This window comes from Paralichthys olivaceus, chromosome 2, assembly GCF_024713975.1.
Source record: "Paralichthys olivaceus isolate ysfri-2021 chromosome 2, ASM2471397v2, whole genome shotgun sequence".
NCBI lineage: Eukaryota > Metazoa > Chordata > Actinopteri > Pleuronectiformes > Paralichthyidae > Paralichthys > Paralichthys olivaceus.
In genome coordinates, this window is record NC_091094.1 from 17635802 (window position 1) to 17656442 (window position 20641).

General features: G+C 41.8%; 1 protein-coding gene and 1 long non-coding RNA gene across 2 annotated transcripts in view; one reads left to right on the top strand and one right to left on the bottom strand.

Moving 5' to 3' along the window:
- The window catches only part of LOC109629077 (potassium voltage-gated channel subfamily B member 1-like), a 32851-nt gene extending 13750 nt beyond the window's left edge, over positions 1 to 19101 (top strand). The window contains exon 3 of the mRNA XM_069539768.1: positions 16670 to 19101. Within this exon, the coding sequence (XP_069395869.1) occupies positions 16670 to 18511 (1842 nt within the window). The 3' untranslated portion in view covers positions 18512 to 19101. The remainder of the gene's footprint in view (positions 1 to 16669) is intronic.
- LOC138413799 (uncharacterized) lies at positions 9352 to 11849 on the bottom strand. Its single transcript, XR_011246204.1, has 4 exons — positions 11711 to 11849; positions 10820 to 10891; positions 10525 to 10551; positions 9352 to 9684 (listed from the first exon to the last, which is right to left on the bottom strand). It is a non-coding gene; the product is annotated as an uncharacterized lncRNA (long non-coding RNA).
- Positions 19102 to 20641: the final 1540 nt, after the last annotated feature.

Consider the following 20641-nt stretch of genomic DNA (forward strand, 5'->3'; position numbering starts at 1 on the left):
ATGACACTTAATAAAACAGTATACCTCGAACATGGACCCACAGTCCCCTTATGAAATTACAATTCAATTTACTAGATCCAGATTTTTATTTGGATTTACACCAAATTGCGCATCAACATTTTTATCAAGTTTCATAAATTATCCTCTGACATCCTGGATCGGCCCTTTGACCTGGATCCACTGCATCACTCAACCAAGTTTCATGGTGATCCATCCATCCTGCTGATTAAAAGAAAGACAAACACAGATTGAAAAACATAACGTCCTCAGTGTAGGTAATAAAATCACACAGGCAAATTATTACAACACCTATCTGCACCTATCCGTTTGTACGTACTGTATTGAATACACAGTATGTGGGTGTGTATGTTTATCAAGCTTTTCCGAGTGAGTACGAGTGAGACTTAATGTGTAAAAGGGGAAACGTTTCTGGGTCAATACTGCCAAGAATTGCAGGTTCTATTTAAAACTGAATACAAAGGACATACTTTCTGTTTCAAAATATTTGTGTCGTAGAAGTGTCAGTAAAGCAAGTCCGGGTTCAGCTGCCGGTCAACTGTGAATTCTATCCTTCGGGTCAGGAAGTTTAAGTCACCATCCAGTGATGCAAATGGGAGAACAGATGCACTGCCAGGCCTGTCAGTCACTCGTGCAGTGATGCAGAGGTATTTCAGTGGAAGCAGCCGAAGTCAGTTTAAAATAAGCAAAATCCAAAAACTGAACATATGGTGATGTGATGGGGAATTAAAGGCCACGTCTTTGCAGTATCCGTATGCTAATATTGACATTAATTATGTGAGGATGCTGTGGTGTTCTGTTCGTTTGTTGTAATTAAACTCAGAGTAAGTGCTCTGGGTAGCAGAGTATTGTAGACGAGCTACATGAGACCCTGGAGATCACCATGACTCTGTTTGCCCAGAGGAAGTCCCTGTGGGAGCAGCTGAGTGCCGTACACCTCCTCAGCTAGCTCACCTGAAACCCTGATGCTATACTCAGCACATCGGATGACTAACAAGCGTTTCTCATTAGATGCTTCCCAGAAGGGTCCTATATGCATTTATTTGAACTGAAATACCCCATTAGCATAACACACCATGTTACACCAAGTACCACTGTGGTTGATAGTCTGGCAGTGCAGAGTGGGTGGATTGTGTGTGTTTCAGTCACTATCCCACTAATCTCCAGGCAGTGGTCCCAGGAGTCCCGGCATGTTCTCCCCAGTTTACTGCCAGAGCCTCAGCCTACTCACTGCTCTAATTTCCTCTCACTCCTTCTACCTCCGTCTGTTGTGCGATATAGGCCACAGAGGTACAGCTTATGCATACATATGTTGGTCTAAAGTAGGCCGAGAGGACAAGGAGAGGACAGGACAGGACAGGACAGGACAGGACAGGACAGGAGAGGACAGGACAGGACAGGACAGGACAGGACAGGACAGGACGAGGAGAGGACGAGGACGAGGAGAGGACGAGGACGAGGAGAGGAAATATGGGTCACAGGTATAAGGTTATGACATTATGGACATAGAGACCAGAGGCGCACAATGGTCTGGTTGTTTCTCCAGTGCCTCAGGCAGGGTCTCTCAGGTAGGCAGAAGCTTAGAGACACCTTGTCCCATGTAAACTGAGCAGCGTGATGTAAATTGAAAGGGTTAGTGATCTGTGGGAAACTCGACTCCCTCGTCATTACATTATCACATTTGCGGTTCCAGATGCAGCTCTCTCTCCGAGGACAGAGACACACACTCAGCTGGGACACTTTAGGAAGTCTAACAGTTTGAATATCCCATCTGAGGTTAATGAGTGAATTCATCGATGGTGGAGCTGAAACAATTTGTTAAATAATTGAGTAGTGAATACAAATTATTAGCATCTATTCTACCTGGAGATATCTATTTCAGTCATTTAATGAGCGGGAAAAATATTCTGGTTTGATTGTTATTTGAGAACCTCTGGGTTGGGATTTCAACTTTTTGTTGATTATCTACAGCTCTAACTGATTGATTGATTGATAGATACTATGATGTATTATGGTTTAAGGAAGAGCAGATAACTTATTTTAATAATGATGGCATTATTTAAATGAAATAATAATAAGAATTAGAACAGCATTCAGTAGAGTGTATACCTCGGCCAAAGCCCCACAGTCCCCTTATGAAACAACATTTTTTTAGATCTGCACCAAATTCCCTAAATGTGTCTGATGTTTTATCAAAAAAGTTCCTTGTTTCACCCTCTGATCTGGATCCACATCAAAATTAAACTCACACTGCATCCTTCCATCAAGTTTGGTGGGAATCTGTCCTGTGGTTTTGATGTAATTCTGTTGACAATCACAAACCTAGATGTAAACACCCTCCTTGGAGGTAATGAGACTGATTTAATATTTTAGTCTTTCTAACCTTATATCAGGGTTTAGGTTAAAAAAAGAAAGTCTCTAAATTGACTGTAGGTGTGAATGTGAGTGTGAATGGCTGTTTGTCTCTGTAAGCTGGTCCTGTGATACACTGGCAACCTCGACAGGGTGGACCCCACCTCTCGCCCAGTGAGCACAGGGATTAGCATAGATAATAGAGGTGAATGGACAACTTCATTGGAGCTAAACCAAACATAATTGCTTATTAAGATAGAATGTAAATTATTAACATCGGACACAAAGTGGTGACGGCAAAATGTCCATGTAGTTTTTTTACATCTTCATTATTGTGAGACAAAGTTAATCACCTAGATGAAAAGGCTCCTTATTAGAGCCTCTTCATCAGCCCTCTGTCCAGATCAAAATCAGTATTACATGGAAATCCAAAGCGGCTGTCCAACCTTGGCTCTGTGGATAATGCCCACATCAGCGTGGCCAAATCTCCAAGGATTAGCTTTTTAATCTTGGTGTGATGTCACACAGTCTAATGCCAAAAAGTCATTACAGAAATGCTCGCAATTCTTCGTGTTAAGCAAAGTCACTGTGAGCACAAAGGTTACTCCAAGACAAAGATGTGAATTGTTATATTGCAGCTTTAACAGATATGGCAATTCAACACCTGTTTATCTTGTGGATGAATATGTAACTTAGTCTGAAACAGTTTAGATACAGGAAGAGATTTTCAATATGACAACGATCATTCAAGAGGCGACAAGACTGAAATCAAACTGGTTATAAAGATCCACAAAACGATGAGAATTAATATCACTCAAGCGATTTGTATGTATCGTGTAAAAAGAGGAAGATGAATGAACTGATTTAGGAATAACGAGGAACAGAGCAGATACGGTTCATGAGATGGATAGAGAAATATATGCTTGTGTTAGGAATGTTTTCATTCTGAAGGTTAACACTAGTTTTACACACACACACATACACACATGCAGGGTTTGATTGGTGGGGAGCTTCATCAAAGAAGGAATCTGACATCACTGCAAATCAATATCCTGAGAGAATCCAAAATGTGAACATGTATCTTTGCTGATCAGTGCAGAGTTTACTTGCACCCTGCAGTAACATCAGAGCGTGGGGTCACAGCAGCAGAACAGCAGACGCTCCAGCAGGGAGGAAGAGGAAGTCGGCTTCTGTAGCCGCCTGGACTCCCCGCAGCCTTTCTTTAATACATGAACCTCTACAGTGCAGTAGCTGGTGGGCCGAGCAGCAGCTGCACTCACGGAAGACGAGGCAGATTAGTAGTGGGAAGGATAACAGCTGCGAATTAAAACTGCTCCCCCTGATTGATTTCTTTCATAGAGGGAAGCTCTGTGTCCGTTCACTGGACAAGCCCTGTTTACTCAGTGACGTCTGCCTGGAAACGGGGACTGTTTGTGTCGTGAGAAACCAGAAGGTGAAGTTAGATCAGGTGAATGGAGGTAAAATAGATTGTTTGCAAATAAAATGTTAGACTGAGGGGAGCACAGTGAGGGTCAGGAGACGCAGTAGAGTGAGTTTTAATCCGGGGTCAGAATCTCCATGTATGGCAGTGATTGGCTGCACCAGCGTGCTTGACTGTCGGCCAGTTTACAGCAGGCTGGATGAATATGGGCAGCGTGTGGAGCATCACCCACCAGTCTGACATGTGTTTAGCCTCTTTCCTTCAGCGTCATGCCTGGGAGACTAAATAGATACAGCAGTTAAGATGTGTTTTTATTTTTTAATCATGAATTCATCTGGCACAATTTGATTTCACCTCCTCAAATCTGACCAGAGACGATCAATCTCTCTCTCTGCCTATAGTGTCTCAGCTCCTGAATCCTGATGAGCATTAAACATATCCTGTTAAAATGTAATTTTGTTCCACTTGCAAATCATTGTCACTGTCACTCTCACTTTATACAATGGGGAAACTCGACCCTTCCACACTGGACACCAGGCGAGTGCTATAGTCAACGCTGGATCTGTGCCAGCTGCTAACAATCTGCAGCCGTTCCACTTTCCTATGGCAAGATTTAGACATGATGCTAATGTTTTTGTAATATAGAAGCCATATTTGAAATCTTCACCCTGGCTGCAGATCTTTGAGATTTATTTGATTTGTACTTTGACTTTATGTCCCATCCACTAACATGGAGGAGGTGGGATTTATGACCTTTACTGCAGCCAGCCACCAGGGGGTGAACAGGACACTTTGGCATCACTTTTTGGAAACTATGATGTGGTCCATCTGGTGCATTCTTACACGTTTTTGTTTGTGTTTTAGCACTTTAACAAAGAAATGAATCTGTAAATGATTCTTTAATGAATCAATCACTTGTTTAGTTTACATATTTGTTTCCTAAAGCTCAAAGTGACAACTTCGTCTGTCTTGTTTTGTTGATGAAAAAGCCCAAAAGATTAAACTAACAAAGAAAACAAAGCAAATCGAAAGATTTGAGGAGCTAAACCTGGAGATTGTCGAAAGTCTTGCTTGTAAAATGAAACAATTAACCGATCAGTTTTCTGTTGATTTACATATCAATCAGCTCTAATGTATAGTTTAATAAAAATGAAATCCAGAATGTTTTTTGTGTGTTGATGGAGGAGAGAGATTGACTGTTTCAGAGAAGAAGCAGGAAACAAAAAAAGTCAAATAAACTTGAAGTGTTATTAATAATAAACTCCTGGCACAAATCATCGCTCTGAGCTGGTGAGTTTTCTTAACTCACCTTTCTGTTTCATCACCATCAGTCAGAAGAGCTGTAGTTTTTCCACTGTGTGGTTTGGTCTGGTCACATGTGCCCTGGTCTCTGTTTTCCATCCTGTTTCTCTGAATGCCTTCCTGCGTCTGTTATACAAATGATAAAAAGCCTAACATCACCATGGAAACTATCAGCTGAGCTGTGTACGCCAAGGTGCTGCAGTCTCCCCATGTGATGATCTGTGTACACACTGCGCTGGCGTCTACCAGTTCATGTGTGTGTTTGCATGTGCATGTGAGTGTTAATAAAGTAAAATGAGGAGAAGGACGATGTTTGAGAAGGACAGTGAGGGTAAGCCTGCCTGTGTTGTGTTTCCTCCACTGGCTTTACACCATGACAATTAATCCCTCTGCATTCTGCATTGACGGACCACAGCTCTGTATTTGATCATCAGTGTGCAAATCCTAGTTCCCTCAGTCGCACAGATCACATGCAGCCACCCGACATTGTTTGCATTCACCCTGTTGTTGGCGACAGCTGGACGCGCTCTTCTGTCTCATAACAACCTCTGTCCGCTCTAATTACAGCAAGACGGAGACGCCACGTGTCCTCGACGTAAACTGAAAATTTCCCATTCTCACATGTCACTGTAAACACACACACACACACACACACACTAATGCCTATGATGCATAGTTTACTGTAAGTCTAAAGCCCTCCTCTTCTGCCCTCTTATTCTTTTTTAACTGCACCTAAAGGCTACATCACAAAGCCAGTTGTTTATTTGCCTCTGAGCTCAGAATGAAGGTGCGTCATGTAAAGGTTAGCTCCCTCTAAACTGCTCCTCTGGTAAATGCCAGATGCTGTGGTACTGTTGGAGGACACAAACCTCATTGTGCTTCGTGGTTCTATTTCTGTACTTGATCATTATCACACAACTTTGTCTTTTCACTCCAATAAGGTGTTTAAAAGAGAAATGGACCACATCTAAAGTTTCTTCCCTGCCTGTTGCCTTCAGGTGCTTTAGTGCATCTCGGCTGCATACATTATACATTATACCCTGCACCCCCACAAACAGTGTTTTTCTCTCCCTCTCTTCCTGAATTATGTATCTGTGGCCTCTCTTTACCGCTGAGGATGAGCGGCTGTGTCAGAGTGCTGTGGCCTCCAGAGTAGTGCAGGATGAAGAGGGGCAGGGAGACATTTAGTGGTCATACACTGATGTATGAGATGCACTGTGCAGACAAACACACACACACACACACACACACACACACACATACGTGGGTTTTGATGGTCAGGAAGGAACTTCCTGGGTCTTTCCCTGCCACTTTGACTCAATCATTTAAGAGGAGAGTCTGGTACACAGCAGGTGTTTCACTTCTTCACAATAAAAAATAGATGGTTTCATGTTACACTTAGCATCTTAGCATATTCCTCGATTTAATTCTTCGTGTGTTAACTCTAACTTGAGTATTGGACAAACAGCTGATAATAATAATAATAATAAACTTTTTATTTATAGCACTTTCCTGCCCTGACAGTGTGTCCAAGAAATCTAGGGAAATCATCCAAAGCAGATCATTTATTTCTTTTTGTCTTTGGACAAGAACAAAACTTGTAAGAACCTGGATAATAATAATGTTTATTAGTAAGATAAACCATTTGAGATGATCTCACACAAGAAACACTATCATGAGACTAATCACAGTAATACACTCACTCATATTCAAACAGAAGCCCACCCATACCGAGCCACACGATACATGGTGCACACATACCCATGTAAATCTTTACTTTTTACACGGACATGTGCCTGCACTTTAGGAGGGAATTTCCAATTACTCAGACTTTTGCAATATTTAGAGCTGTGTCAGCTGGATTCGGTGCATCCTGTTTCCTCATAACAGATTTTTTATGTGAAGCTGATAATGTTGTAATGTCAGTGCACGTATTTCATCATTCATCATACGAACAGAAATATCTTCATGCCCGAACAGAGAGACACATGACGGTCACATGCACTGAGGGAGAGTGAGAGGAAATAGATTCTGCCAGACATCCAGTGGCGCAGCACTTCCTATAATTGCGACCTGGTAAATTTGTTGTCATGGCTACACTGAGCGATGCGTCTGGCACACTGGGACCAGTTGAGATAATTTGATGCATTTGCAGTTTCACAGGCACACACAGAGAGGTGAGATGTGACAGGCACAGAGCTTCTCTGTTAGCACTGATGGAAGCGTCAGAGAAGCTGAAGTCACACCCTGTCTGCCTCTGCTGAACCTACATCCCTCAGATTCCATCGAGGAATCAAGCTTCAGCTCTTAACTGAATGGTGGATAAAGATGTTAACCATTATGTTAAAGAAATAGTTTGACTTGTGTCTGTAGATGTTATCACCCGTAGTGTAATGAGTACATTGATATAATTCTGGACAATACAAAATGAAGCTACATCCAGCAGCCTGTTAGCTTAGCACAGACTGATGTTATGACAGCTCTGTAAACATGAAGCTAAATCCTCTTGATTGCCTCCTGGTGGCTGGTTAAAGAATAGATCATAAACCCCACCTCCTCCATGTTAGTTGATGGGACATGAACAAAAAAACTTGTTTTTCTCAAAAATGGTTTCTGTCATTTTTGGTGGTTCTTATCACACTGAAGTTTGTCCAAGTCCTGTTTTTTTCATATATCATAAAACAACTTGATTGACAGCTGAGACTTAAGATGGTCGAGTGTATTGCATCGATCTTAATATTGCGGCTCCACTCCACGTTCACAGCTGCACAGACTCTTGCTTCAAATCACATTAAAAAGTGAAAAGATTTAAGCTTAATTTTTTTACAGCTGGAAAAAGTGAAGACGTGTCATCCACCTTTACATACAGTCTTCAACAAGATGTGTTGATCAATTAATTTGTTAACTTTGTACAGAGTTAGGGAAGCCCCTGTTTCCAGGATCTATGCTGAGTTAAGGGTTGTAGTTGTATCTTCACTGGACTAATGAGGGTGGTATAGATCTTCTCATTTAACATTTTACAAGAAAGACTTTTTTATTTTTTTGTTCAACTCTTCCTTTAAAATACTGCACAGTATCTTTTAATTTAACTGATCTGTCCTGAATGTCCTCAAATGTCCAGCACTGAAACAGTAGAACTGTTATAGCGACCGTGCCTCTCCTGTTTCAGGCAGCGTTCACGTTAAACATCGCATGTAATTCAGCCCACTCTGTGTTGACACCCAATCATGTCACAGGAACCAGGTGACCTGGCAATTTATGGTAAACACCGCTGTTCCACAGGGGGAGGTCACCGGAGACGGGAAAATGAGTGAACATTAATTAGCCGTCAGCAGTACATTGAAAGCATCTTATTGGCCTCTGTGGCTTTGTCCGGCATGTGTCAGACCTCAGGTCTGCAGGTGGAAAAATGTGATGAGGTTTTTCATTTTGTAGCCATGAAAGTATGCAGTTTGCAATCTGGTCATAACCTAAAGCTAGTGGTGTCTTATGGCTCCTGCGTCTCTTCAGGCCTTTCTCCCCATGCTGATTACTTGCTCTATTTGCTTTACTCTTAATTAAACTTGACTTGACTTGAACGATTGACATCAATTACAGCACTAAGACCTGGTAGCTTTCTCTATCGCTACTTATCCGTGTAATGAACACCCCATTATAAAAGATGAAAAAGAAAGCATCATTTTCTCTTGTACTGTGCTGCCAAATGGTCACGTTCTGTCCTTTTTCTCATCCGCTGCTGCTACTGTGCAAAGACCCCAGCAACAACAGAGAGCTGGAGCTCTGCAAAAACAAGTATGAAGAAACGAAGCCACATTTTGTGCTCTTGTCATTTTCATGGGGTGTGATGTGCCATCGCTGAGTGGAGGTGTGATTGTGTTCTAAGCCTACGAGTATTAGTGGTGTGCTGCACTTCAGGCCAGCGTAAAAACGCCTGCTGGATTTTTCAATGTACATCTCTGTATCACAGATATTGAACTTGTTTCATTAGTTGGACTCCGCTCTGCAGACTGTGGGCTGTTTCTGCTGCTGGCTGGAGGAGAGCTTCCCCAGTCAATGAGGATTCCCACTACAGGCTGATACTGACAGAGGAAGACCTGCCCGTCTCTCAGACTCAGCCGATTGTGCAGAGAGCAACGGCACACAGTTCAGTTTAATTCAGTTTGTGTCAAACAACATAAACTGCCTTCTTGATAAAAAACTAATTTGCTAGTCTGGAAAGAAATTGCAGCAAACCCACATTTTGAGTTCAAATGATTTTCTTGAAACATTTATAAAAACAGTCATTTCTTTAAAATATATTTGATTAAGGACGATATGACAATATTATGAATTAGTTAATTAAGTTTTTTTCTCACACACATCATCATACAAAACATTCAGAAAACTGCACATTGATTTTCAATCAACACAACAAAAAAATAAAGACAGGTGGCATGATGGTGCAGTACACAGTTCCAGCTTGGCCGAGGTCTTTGTGGAGTTATATGTTCCCTCTGTGTCTGTGTGGGTTTTCTCTGGCTGCTCCTGCTTCCTCCCTCAGTCCAAAGACATGCAATGTTGATCCTGGCGACCTGTCCAGGGTGTCCCCGCAACACAATACAGAGAAACAGGGATTCACTTTCCATTTCTCTCAAATTACACAGGATTAATTATATATTCATCTTTTACAGGGTGATGCATCAACAATAGGTGTATATAGTATATAGAAAATGCATTTAAATGCATTTCATGTGCAGAAAAGAGATAATGATTATATAATACACCCATGTAGTTAAAACAGATAAAAAGTCAACACATGCTAAAGAAGTGGACAGTAACAGAGGCGTTTCAGGTGATCAGGGACCAATTTATAGCTTGGAATCAATAGTCTTAGATGATCAATGTAATGAGGATCTATAAGCCTCCTTTGCTGCACCATTACAGCAGCTCCTGTCTGCCATTTTATCTCTTAATAATCTTGGATCAGTTGCTCATTTCATGCTTAAACTGATTTATGTCCCTTATGAAATTACTCGCTCGGAGGGAGAGAGCTGCTGCTACATTGCAGCGAGCACTAAAGCATACATGAGATAGTTTTCCTCCTAAATTCTTTAAAACATCTTAAATAATTAGCACATGCAGCAGGAAAGCAGCTGCTATTATAATCTTACAGCCTGCATTATTCAATGTACACCTGATATCACAGGTTCCCCCCCAGATGTTTCAGAGTCAAGGTTTTCTGTGGCGGGTGAAAGGCTGGTGGTAAAAGCACAGGTGTTGTATCGGAGGGGACTGACACTCGGGACCACAGCATTGGTTTGTACATCAGCCACAGGGGAGAAATCTCTCCTCTCACTCTGTCACTCTGTCACTCTCTTTTCTTGTCCTCATTTTTCACAGTGTTACCCCTGTGACTTTTCTCATCCTCTCACCTTTTCTCTCACATCTGCCAGAATCACCTTCAAAAAGAAAGACACAGGCAAGCATTTATATTGGTTTCAGATCATTTTGTGGAACTACATTAAAATAAACATAAAAATCATACAGTATCCAAACTTTGAACTTAAACCCTCATCCACGCCATTTAAACAGTCCCCTTGAATTCAATCAAGCTGAACCAAATTTCAAACACTCATAGATGTAGATATATATCTACGATATAATTATTTTCTGCAAAATTGATGAAAATGTTAAAAATGAAATTAAGAAAAACCTGGATTTGCCTACCTGATCCAGATCTATACCAAAATGGGTTCTTTCCTGACACATACCACATCCATGGTAAACCGTCCTGTATTTCTTTTTGTAATGCAAACAGACAACAAACAAATGCAGATGAAAAAATAACCTCCAAAACAGCCCCCTAAATATGTCTTTATTTCTTCATCAGGATTCACACATACTTCTCTGAGAAATTAATAAATAATGTTAAAAATCACGGAATGCTAAAGAAAGTGAAGAAAAATCCTGATCCAGATCTGAATGCGTCTGGTAGTTTTTGTGTAATGCTGCTCGCAGAGAAACAAAACAAACAACAAAGAAAACAACTTTTGTGCATGTTGGATTCATGAGGACCAGGATACACAGAATTCCCACATGTAGACACACTTAACGCCCCGTGTTTGTGAGCATCATTATTGCAGTACTACCTTCACACATCCGAAAGGACACACAACCTGTGTGTAGCCGCGAGCTCAGTGATCCATCTCCCTGTCACGTGGCACAGGAGACGTAGGTACAGGCTCCCTGCTACAGGCTCAAAGGTGGGACAGAAAAGGTGGCACGGCAAGGTGAGACAAAGTAAATGAGGTGTAGGACACATCTGTGCGGGACACGGGAGGTCTTGTTGATTTGGGAGATGCTTTATGCCATATTGCCAACCTGGTTCAGAGACAGATGGGTAATCAGTAACTGTACTCTGTTTTCCAACCAGCTTGGGATGTTAAGTAATTCATAATTGAAATACTTGTTGTTGTTACTGCTGTTGTTATTTTGAGCTTTCTGATTTCCAGGCTTTTCCACAGTATTATTTCTAAGAATGAATTTAAAAAATGTTACAAAATTTAAGTAAGAAAATATCCATGCTGTATAAAAAAGCATGAGTGACTCACGGCTGACCTCTCCATGATCTCTGCGTGGTGAGTCTCTGCAGTATTTCTTCTGCCATTCTGTTGCTTTAGGAGGTCGAACCCCTCAACAAGCTGCAGCCTGTTAGTGAGTCAAAAGATTGACATGATGTGCAGATAAATATTGTTCAAGTCCACAGAACTTTATTTTAGACTTGGGTGGAGTTTCCAAACATTCCTAAGAGATCAGATGTGTTCTGCTCTATTTGTATAAAATGACGGGACCTGCACAAAACGTTTCAGCCATTGAAGAACAATAACATGGATTTACTGGTTCCCACAAGAAAGAGTTGGAACAGATCACATGAATTCTTGTCTGGTGATACTCTGTTAACACATCCCATAACAAAACAATAACCAGCAATCTATTGATCCTCCTACCATTGTATGTTTAGCCAAAGTTTGATATATTCCCCCCCCTGCTGCTGTACCTGCAGATATATACTGTACACACAGATTCTGAATAGACATTTGCAGATTCCTGAACACATTCATAAAACTCTGCACCCTTTTGTCAATTCTTTCACACATTCGAGAATCTGATTCTGAGCACACACTCATTGCTACTTACCGTTTTTTCATTAGTTTGATAAAAGGTTAAGTGTTTAACTGTTTGAAGAAGTAATGAAACTACAGACAGGGCAGGGAAGTTGAACTGTGCAGAGAAACTGACTTTTAGTAGAAACAAAAAACTAAAAAATCATCAGCCTTGTCTTTTCAGCTAAAATTGAAACAGCAGGGGAAACTGTATTTAAAGGGATCAGTTGTAAGTAGTTTATGTTTGAGGACGGAAGGTGAGGCAAGTTTTACCTCACCCGTGTCTCTGTGTGGAACTTTTCACTATTGCCCTGAGGAGGAGGCAGCTTCCACCTGCACAGGGCCGCCCCATTTAGTCTGATGAGGAAATAGCTGGCTGACAGACATTGTGTTTTCTGGCAGAATAATTCTATAAATCTATCACACTGAAGCCTTTGATAAAAAGAACAAAACAAAAACACAACAGACTCCGCGGGGGGGGGGGGGGGGTCCACTGTCAGCGCACAGGGCCAGAAACCATTTACTGGTAAATCACTGAAGAAGCACATTACAATAAAAGAATTAGAGATGCCATCTTGTACCCAACATAACAGAAAAAATACTGTGAGTGAGTCACTGTCGCACATAATCCCTCCATTGATTCAGCTCGTGTGGTGACAAGGGCAAATCCCAGTTACGATGACAACGAACCAGAAGAACCAGTAGTGAATCAACATTTCACACAACGCATTGAACAAAGTAAATACCAGCCAACAATATTTCTCCTCGCAGTGACAATGCCACTTTGTTCATCCTATCATTTATTCACCGACCCAAATGTCATCTGTGTTTTGTATTTCTCTTTTCATTTTGTCCCTCACATGCCTCCAAAGACTGGAGGTGGCTGGTGGCCCCTGGCGGTATATCTCATAAATCCTCCCTCTGCCATGTTCATGGATGGGACATGGACCAAAATAAAATGACAAAACATTCATTGAGTAAAATGTTCTCAAAATGGTTTCTGTTATTTTAACTTTCTTATCACACTCATGTTTGTTTTCTGGTAAATTTGGCTTCAATTAGTGAGTTAGCTATAAAATCAGGGTCAAATGTCATGTGACAGCTGAGACTGACTTGCTATTGGTCGATACTGCAGCTCCTTTCCTAGATCACTACTACGCAGACTGTGGTGGGAATATTTTAGCTTAATTTCTCGAAAGTGGAATGAAATAAGAGATGCATCGTCCATCAAGAATTTTTGTCTATGGGCACTAATCGGAAGTCGCTTTGGATAAAAGCTACAGCTAAATGACATGTAATATAATGTAATGTAAACTTTATCTCTCCCTCCTGGGAAATGAGCTCGTCCTGGCTACACACCAGGTAACTGTTGAGCTTGTAATCCCAACGTGACACTTCCTCTTTGACAAACTTGCGGCAAAGACTTTATAGATAATGTCCTTTGCTGTCCGGCCCTTCTTCGATTGAGCGTGAAGCAGAGCTAACCTCATGTGGTGACAGAAGTGTGGAAACTAGGCTAGGGCTCTCGGGCTCTGCTGTCCGCCATGGTCTGGTGAACACACACACACCTAGCTTGCATTTTAGGAGGATATTAAATATTCAGTCTCCTGCCTCCTGGCCTGTGGGGCAAGGTAGGTTTGGGGCTAATTACTGGGCTGGGAGTATATACAGTATATATATATATATATATATATTGTGTGTATTTGTGTTTGTTATAGATGAGTGTGTGTAAGGGTTGTGCAGAAATAGCAGCAACCTTGATCAGATTCATCCCCACTGTTGCTAGTTTATGCACACAGGAAGTGAGGCACACAGAACCCATGACCTCAGCACTCGTCATTAAGAGCTAATGAGGTAATACAACACTAACAATAACCCTCTTAAGCAGAGCATGTGTCTTAAAGTCCCCACGGCAGAGTAAAATATATAAATCTAAAAGCCCTCACTTCCCTTATATTGTCTGTTCTTCTCTTCCTGCTCTGCTCTGCCTGCTGCACAAAGGTTTTCACATTCACTTGCCTAATTACCCAATCGTCCCCCTTGCATAAACAAATCATACACACGTCCAATTAAATTGCCTAACCAAGGAAAATCACACATTTCTGTTCAGCCGGGGTTCAGCCTCATTTCCTCTGTGTCACAGATTTGTCACTGCGTAGGGTGTCGGCAGACGACACTTCCTCCTCTCATACAATATCTGTGCCCCGCAGTGAGATCACAGGCCTGTAATCTCCTCTCTAGCTCACCTCAGGTTGGCGCCCTACACTTTTGCAGGAGGGGAGAATGTGAGGTGGGCGGAGCCAGTCACGCTCAGGCCGTTCTTCACTCAACATACGTATGGGTTCGGTTTCAGCGCCGTCTTTTGTGTTTAGCACGATTAATTAGCCACGCTCAGGCCCGGTCAGCGTGTCAAGCTAGATTAGTCTTGATCTGATGAGTGTGGTTTCCACCAGACGGCCTCACTAGCCATTGAGATGTCACTGCTAAATCAATGCTCACATTGAAATGTTTCCTTTTTTCAACAACTCCCGCATGTAGGGTTTGTGGAAATCTAAACTCCACACTCTTATAAACACTAAAAATAGCCACTCTAAGTTGGACCTGTTGCTGCTACAAGGACGGAGTTAATGCTTCACACTGACAGTAGTTGTTTTATTCTGGGTGGGATTATTGAGGAAGAAATCTTCCTCTAATGGATCGTATTTGAGAGTTTTCATCCATCACTTGGGGTCTCTTGAGAGATCAGACCAGGAGGCAGGCTATTTCAGGGAAATAGAGTTTACATTTTTTTGTGTGCCCTTTAATTCACTCAGCAGAACCATTTGGCTGCTGATGTTGAAAAACCTCCTCCCCCGCAGCAGCGTTTCTCTGCTTTTAGTCTGTCTCCTCATGGGCCAAGGTAGAGGCACAAGCAGTCACCTGTCAAGATTAATAAAAGCTTATGGTCGCCGATTGGAACCAGGGAATAATCCTGCTCGCTCCTGGCCAGGGACACAGTCTCCACAGTGACCTTGTGTTGGATTTTACACTTACTCCAGGACAGGAATAATAGGTGTGGCACACCTGAACATCCATGACTATGTAGCCTTCTTAATCCCTAGCACCATGACCGGACCCGATTGTACTCATCAGATTATATCATTAGTCAGTGGCTCAGTGTCTCAGATGTCTCCACTAGTCTGTCAGCCAGGCTCACTGACCATGTACGGTGTGCTCCGAACAACTAATACATTGTGGAATTTCTTGTAGCCTCGGGCCATGAAGGATTCAAGCTCTGTAAAGACAAATGAAAAGAGAGAGATGGTGAAGAACAATTGTGGCAGGGGTTTTAAAAAATGTATCAATACAATCTCAAACTCCCTCTACATTATACTTCCTCTACCACCTCTCTCTCCCTCTCTCTCGCTGCAATGCACATCAAGACTGGAGGAGAGGGAAGACACATCTGGCCCAGAGATCACATTGTCTCTGACTTTATTTCAAAATGCTGAACTGACATTAAATTGTAAATGAAATTCACCAGAGAAGATAAATGGACCGTGAAGTAATATCAACAGAAAATGTCACCACTCTATTTTGTTCAGTTTTGAAACGCAGTTTAAGTTCACAAATGATGTTGAGTTTCTTCTTCATCTGACATTGTTGAGGCTTTAACTTTCAGAGCGTTGATCAGGAGCAGTCAGCTGCTAATTCTGCTCAGGTCATCCACTGACATTTCCCCCATTACCCTACTTTTATTCTTTGAATTTGATTTGTGGCAGATGATGGAAAAATACTGCTTGGGTCTTCTTTTGTTGTGATTATGGTTTCCGGAACAAAATTGTGAGTTGCCAACTTCAAGTTCAATGTAAAGATAAAAGACCCTCACAAAAAAATACACAAGACAGATGGCTTTATAGTTTTTCAATGCAGTCTTTTAATCTTTAACTCTTTTAATCATTTTAGTCTTATGGTCCACATCAGCAAAATTATAAAAAGTGATGATGAAACATTTGAAGGTGGTTTTACAAAGATGAAAAGACCAGATTAAACTTCTGATTTGTTACCTGATTCTGAGAATGTATGCCTCTGTCATCGCTTTATTTTGCAATATTTAAGAAGTGAACAAATACATTCCTGGATTCACTCCCTTCTTGAATCCACTTCAAACATTAATGGGTTCTTCCTTGGCCTGATAAAGCAACTTTAGACAATCACTAGATAAGCTATCTATCTATAATTGTTTTTGATACATTTCACAAACTCATTCACAAAATAATGGACTAAATAAAAAGTCTACATGAAATTTAATGGCGACCCATAAGGTGGACCAAAGAGGGGAACCAGTGACAGTCGGTGCTGTCCCTAGAAAATGAAACTAGATGAGTATACAACACTGGGGTCTTAATGTTTTTTTGTCCTTTCTGTTTTCCAGATCCTGGCAATTATCTCCATCCTCTTCATTGTGCTGTCCACCATTGCCTTGTCTCTGAACACCCTTCCAGAGCTGCAGGACACAGATGAGTTTGGTCAATCCACAGACAACCCACAACTGGCTCACGTGGAAGCTGTATGTATTGCCTGGTTCACCATGGAGTACCTGCTCCGTTTCCTCTCCTCCCCCAGCAAGTGGAAGTTCTTTAAGGGTCCTCTGAATGTTATCGACCTGCTGGCCATCCTGCCATACTACGTCACCATCTTTCTAACTGAATCCAATAAAAGTGTGCTGCAGTTTCAGAACGTGCGTCGTGTGGTTCAGATTTTCCGGATCATGCGTATCTTGCGTATTTTGAAGCTGGCCCGTCACTCCACAGGTCTTCAGTCTCTGGGTTTCACTCTCAGGAGGAGCTATAATGAGCTGGGACTGCTGATCCTTTTCTTGGCCATGGGCATCATGATCTTCTCCAGTCTGGTGTTCTTTGCAGAAAAGGATGAAGAGGACACGAAGTTCAAAAGCATTCCAGCTTCTTTCTGGTGGGCAACCATCACTATGACCACAGTAGGTTACGGAGATATCTATCCAAAAACTTTACTGGGAAAAATAGTTGGGGGTTTGTGTTGCATCGCTGGAGTACTGGTTATTGCCCTGCCTATTCCCATCATTGTAAATAACTTCTCTGAATTCTACAAAGAGCAGAAGAGGCAGGAGAAAGCTATTAAAAGAAGGGAGGCCCTGGAGCGGGCGAAGAGAAATGGCAGCATTATCTCAATGAACATTAAAGATGCATTTGGCCGCAGTGTAGAGCTCATGGATGTAATGGTGGAGAAATCTGAAGAAAAAAAGGAGAAGCTGCATGATAATCATGTGTCTCCTAGTCTGCAGAAAGGGACACCCAAACTCAAGGCACACTTGAGCCCCAGCAGCCCCATGAAGACTCTTGAGTCAAGCTACCAAGAGCAGGCCAAGCCCTCCAGCAGCCCTCAGCATCTTAGTGTGCAGAAACTGGAGGAGATGTACAACAAGATGGCCAAGACTCAGTCACAACCCGACCTCGACAACAAGGAAAAAAGGCCTCTGCCCAAAGCAGTTAGGCCGACAGCTGAATTCGAGATGGCAAACATCGCCACTGACGGCATCATAAGCACAGCAGAGGCAGTCACTGATATGAGGAGCATTTCCAGCATTGACAGCTTCATCAGCTGCACCACTGACTTTCCTGAGAGCGCTCGCTTCTCCCACAGCTCAAACAGCAACGTGCCAGGGAAGGTCAGCACCAACCCCAGCCTGGAGCCCACCTTGGAGATTGAGCATGAAGGATCTCATGGCACCAGTAATCCTCAGAAAAGCACTAAGCCCAGCCTGTATTCCGACAGCCCCAGGGGTCTACGATTCAACAACCCACACAAAAGCCACTTGCTCAAAGTCAACTTCAGAGAGGGAGAGGATACAGGGCCGCTTTCAGACAGCTCATCAGTCCAGAGCCCTGAAGTGTCCGTCTACACAACTGCCAGCAGCAGGACACACACCAAGAGCCCAGAGAATGTACCTCCCAGCATCTTCACGTTCCACGATGCATCCATCAATACGTTCATTGATGCTGACACTGATGAGGAGGAGCACCTGCACGATGGTTCGGGCACCAACCCATCCAAGAGACTCCTGGAAAAAGCCAGCCCCAGGTTTGGCCATCAGTCCAGCTTCCAGCAGGGGTCCAACCACAAAGGGGACCTCCAGAGGAGGCTGGGTAACAGCACGCTGCCGTTAGAGGGGCAGGAGAACCATGCGGCTCAGGAACTACAGCCACTTCACGGAGGGAAGAGTCAATCCAATGCTTAGAGTTACGAAGTGAGAGACCACAGAGGAAATGAACAGGGGGGGAGGAAGCAGAGACTGGAGATTAAAAGTAAAACCCAGTGAACTTCCCCAATATCTGAAAAGCACTGAAAACATTTGCAGGAACATTTGAAGAATTGAAATACAAATGACTTCTCATGAAAGTAATACTTGTGGAAGACGGGAAATTTTGGGGTTCTGCTCTGAACCTTTTTTCTGACCAAGGACTCCTCTTTGCTTAGCAGAGGATTCTGATCTAATATGTTTTTAAAAAGCCCATGGGAAAGTTTGTACTCTTTATACATCTGTTTTAGCCATGATTTTCAATTAAGCAAATACAACTAAGTTATATCAGAGTGCAAAATATTGTTTTTATAACCAAAAACCTATTTTCCTGATATCCTTGGATAAAGCCACTATAGCAAAGGCTGTCCGATCAGTAGCAAACCACAGAGGGCATTGAAACTTGGCACTGCGAACTGGGAGACACATTGAGCTGAGATAATTACATTGTTTTATGTGAAGGGAGAAGATGCATTTTTCTTACGTTATTATTATATATTATAAAATCATAAAACATGTTTTGCTTCCTTTAACTTCCTCAAAACTGGCCTTAGTTCAAGTTGTCTCCCGTGTTTTATGTTTGTGTTTGTACGAGTGAGAAGCACAGACAGAGGCACTCAGACCAAGAGTGCATTCCTCTTTCGTTAAGTGTGAACTCGAGGAGAGTCAATTGTTTCAGACTGTTTCGTTTCAACAGGAATTTGGTGTCTTGCTCACTGATATTTTTTTACTGCACAGAAAACATTAAGACAACACAGAGAGACACTGTGAGGCTGCATCCGTCCATTTCCTCCTTGTTCCCGTTGTGCCCGACTGCCGGCAAGAGAGTGCACCTTAACTTGAAAATAATTTTTAACTGCAAACACAGGAAAAAAAAAAGAAAGTCTTTATTCTTGTTATGTTTATGTATTTTCCTTTTGTTTCTATATGTCTGTGTGTGTCCCTCAGACTGGTTCTTTTTTCAAACCTCGAGAAAATCAGAGTCTGTTATTTCAAAACTTTCACTAAGGTGTTTTCATTCCTATTGTAGCTGATAACTATAACTTTATATCAGATACCAGAGCTCATGAGTTCATCATGTTTGCAGGAAAGAGTGTGAATATTGTCCATGTAAAACTGCAAGAGCAGAATATTACAAAGTTACACATTTATTCTACAAGGTAAAGAATCAAAATCATTTATATTTTTAAGGTATTTTCTAAAAAATATGGACTTAGATGAAATATATTGTGCTCCTGTCATATATTTACAATTCCACTCTGTTCTGCATTATTTTGATGGAGTTGCATTTATTAGACAAAATACTACAGTAGATATATTTGTATTGTTACTTGCTACCGTCTCGCTGTAACTGTCTGTCCCTTTATCCTTTGTGCAATGTGAAGAACCAAAGAACTGTTCTTTCAGATACAGATGATGAAGAGGTTTTATCTTCTGTTTTATCAAACGATGTAAGAAATGAAAGCATTCCTTGTCTCAGCAGCAGATTCTGACATATTTCAGGAAGCCATACCTCCTCATTCAGTACAAACATGTAGGATGGAGAACACGGGACTGGCATCTGAAGGAGAAAAGCTGTTGACGGATGAACAACAACAGAAGAAGTCATATGCAGAAGTAACACAGCACTTTATTTTACATCCGTTTAAAAGCTAATTTGATTATTTACACACTGTGGTTCTCTGTGAGTGTTTTTCCAGAAATCCAAAACATTATGCTTGTTTGAGTTCACATGACTTGAACATGAACATAAAGCCACCCTGCGGCTACGTATACAGCCACAGATTCACACAAACAGCATGGAGGTGTCCGCAGGTCACTTCAACTCAACCAAACCTCGTGCATTCTGCTTTCCTGTGTGCATCTGACTCCAAATGTGACCAATCTGAGTGTTTTATTTTATTATCTGGTGCTCTCATGCTCTCTGTTGCATTATTCATGCAAGCATAGTTTTATAACATTGTCAACTTTACAACATATCATGCAAGCATGCTGCTGCAAAGCATCTTTTCTTTTGAAGTAAATTATTATGCTTAAAACTATAGTGCTCAGTTGTTGGTTGTTTGCAAC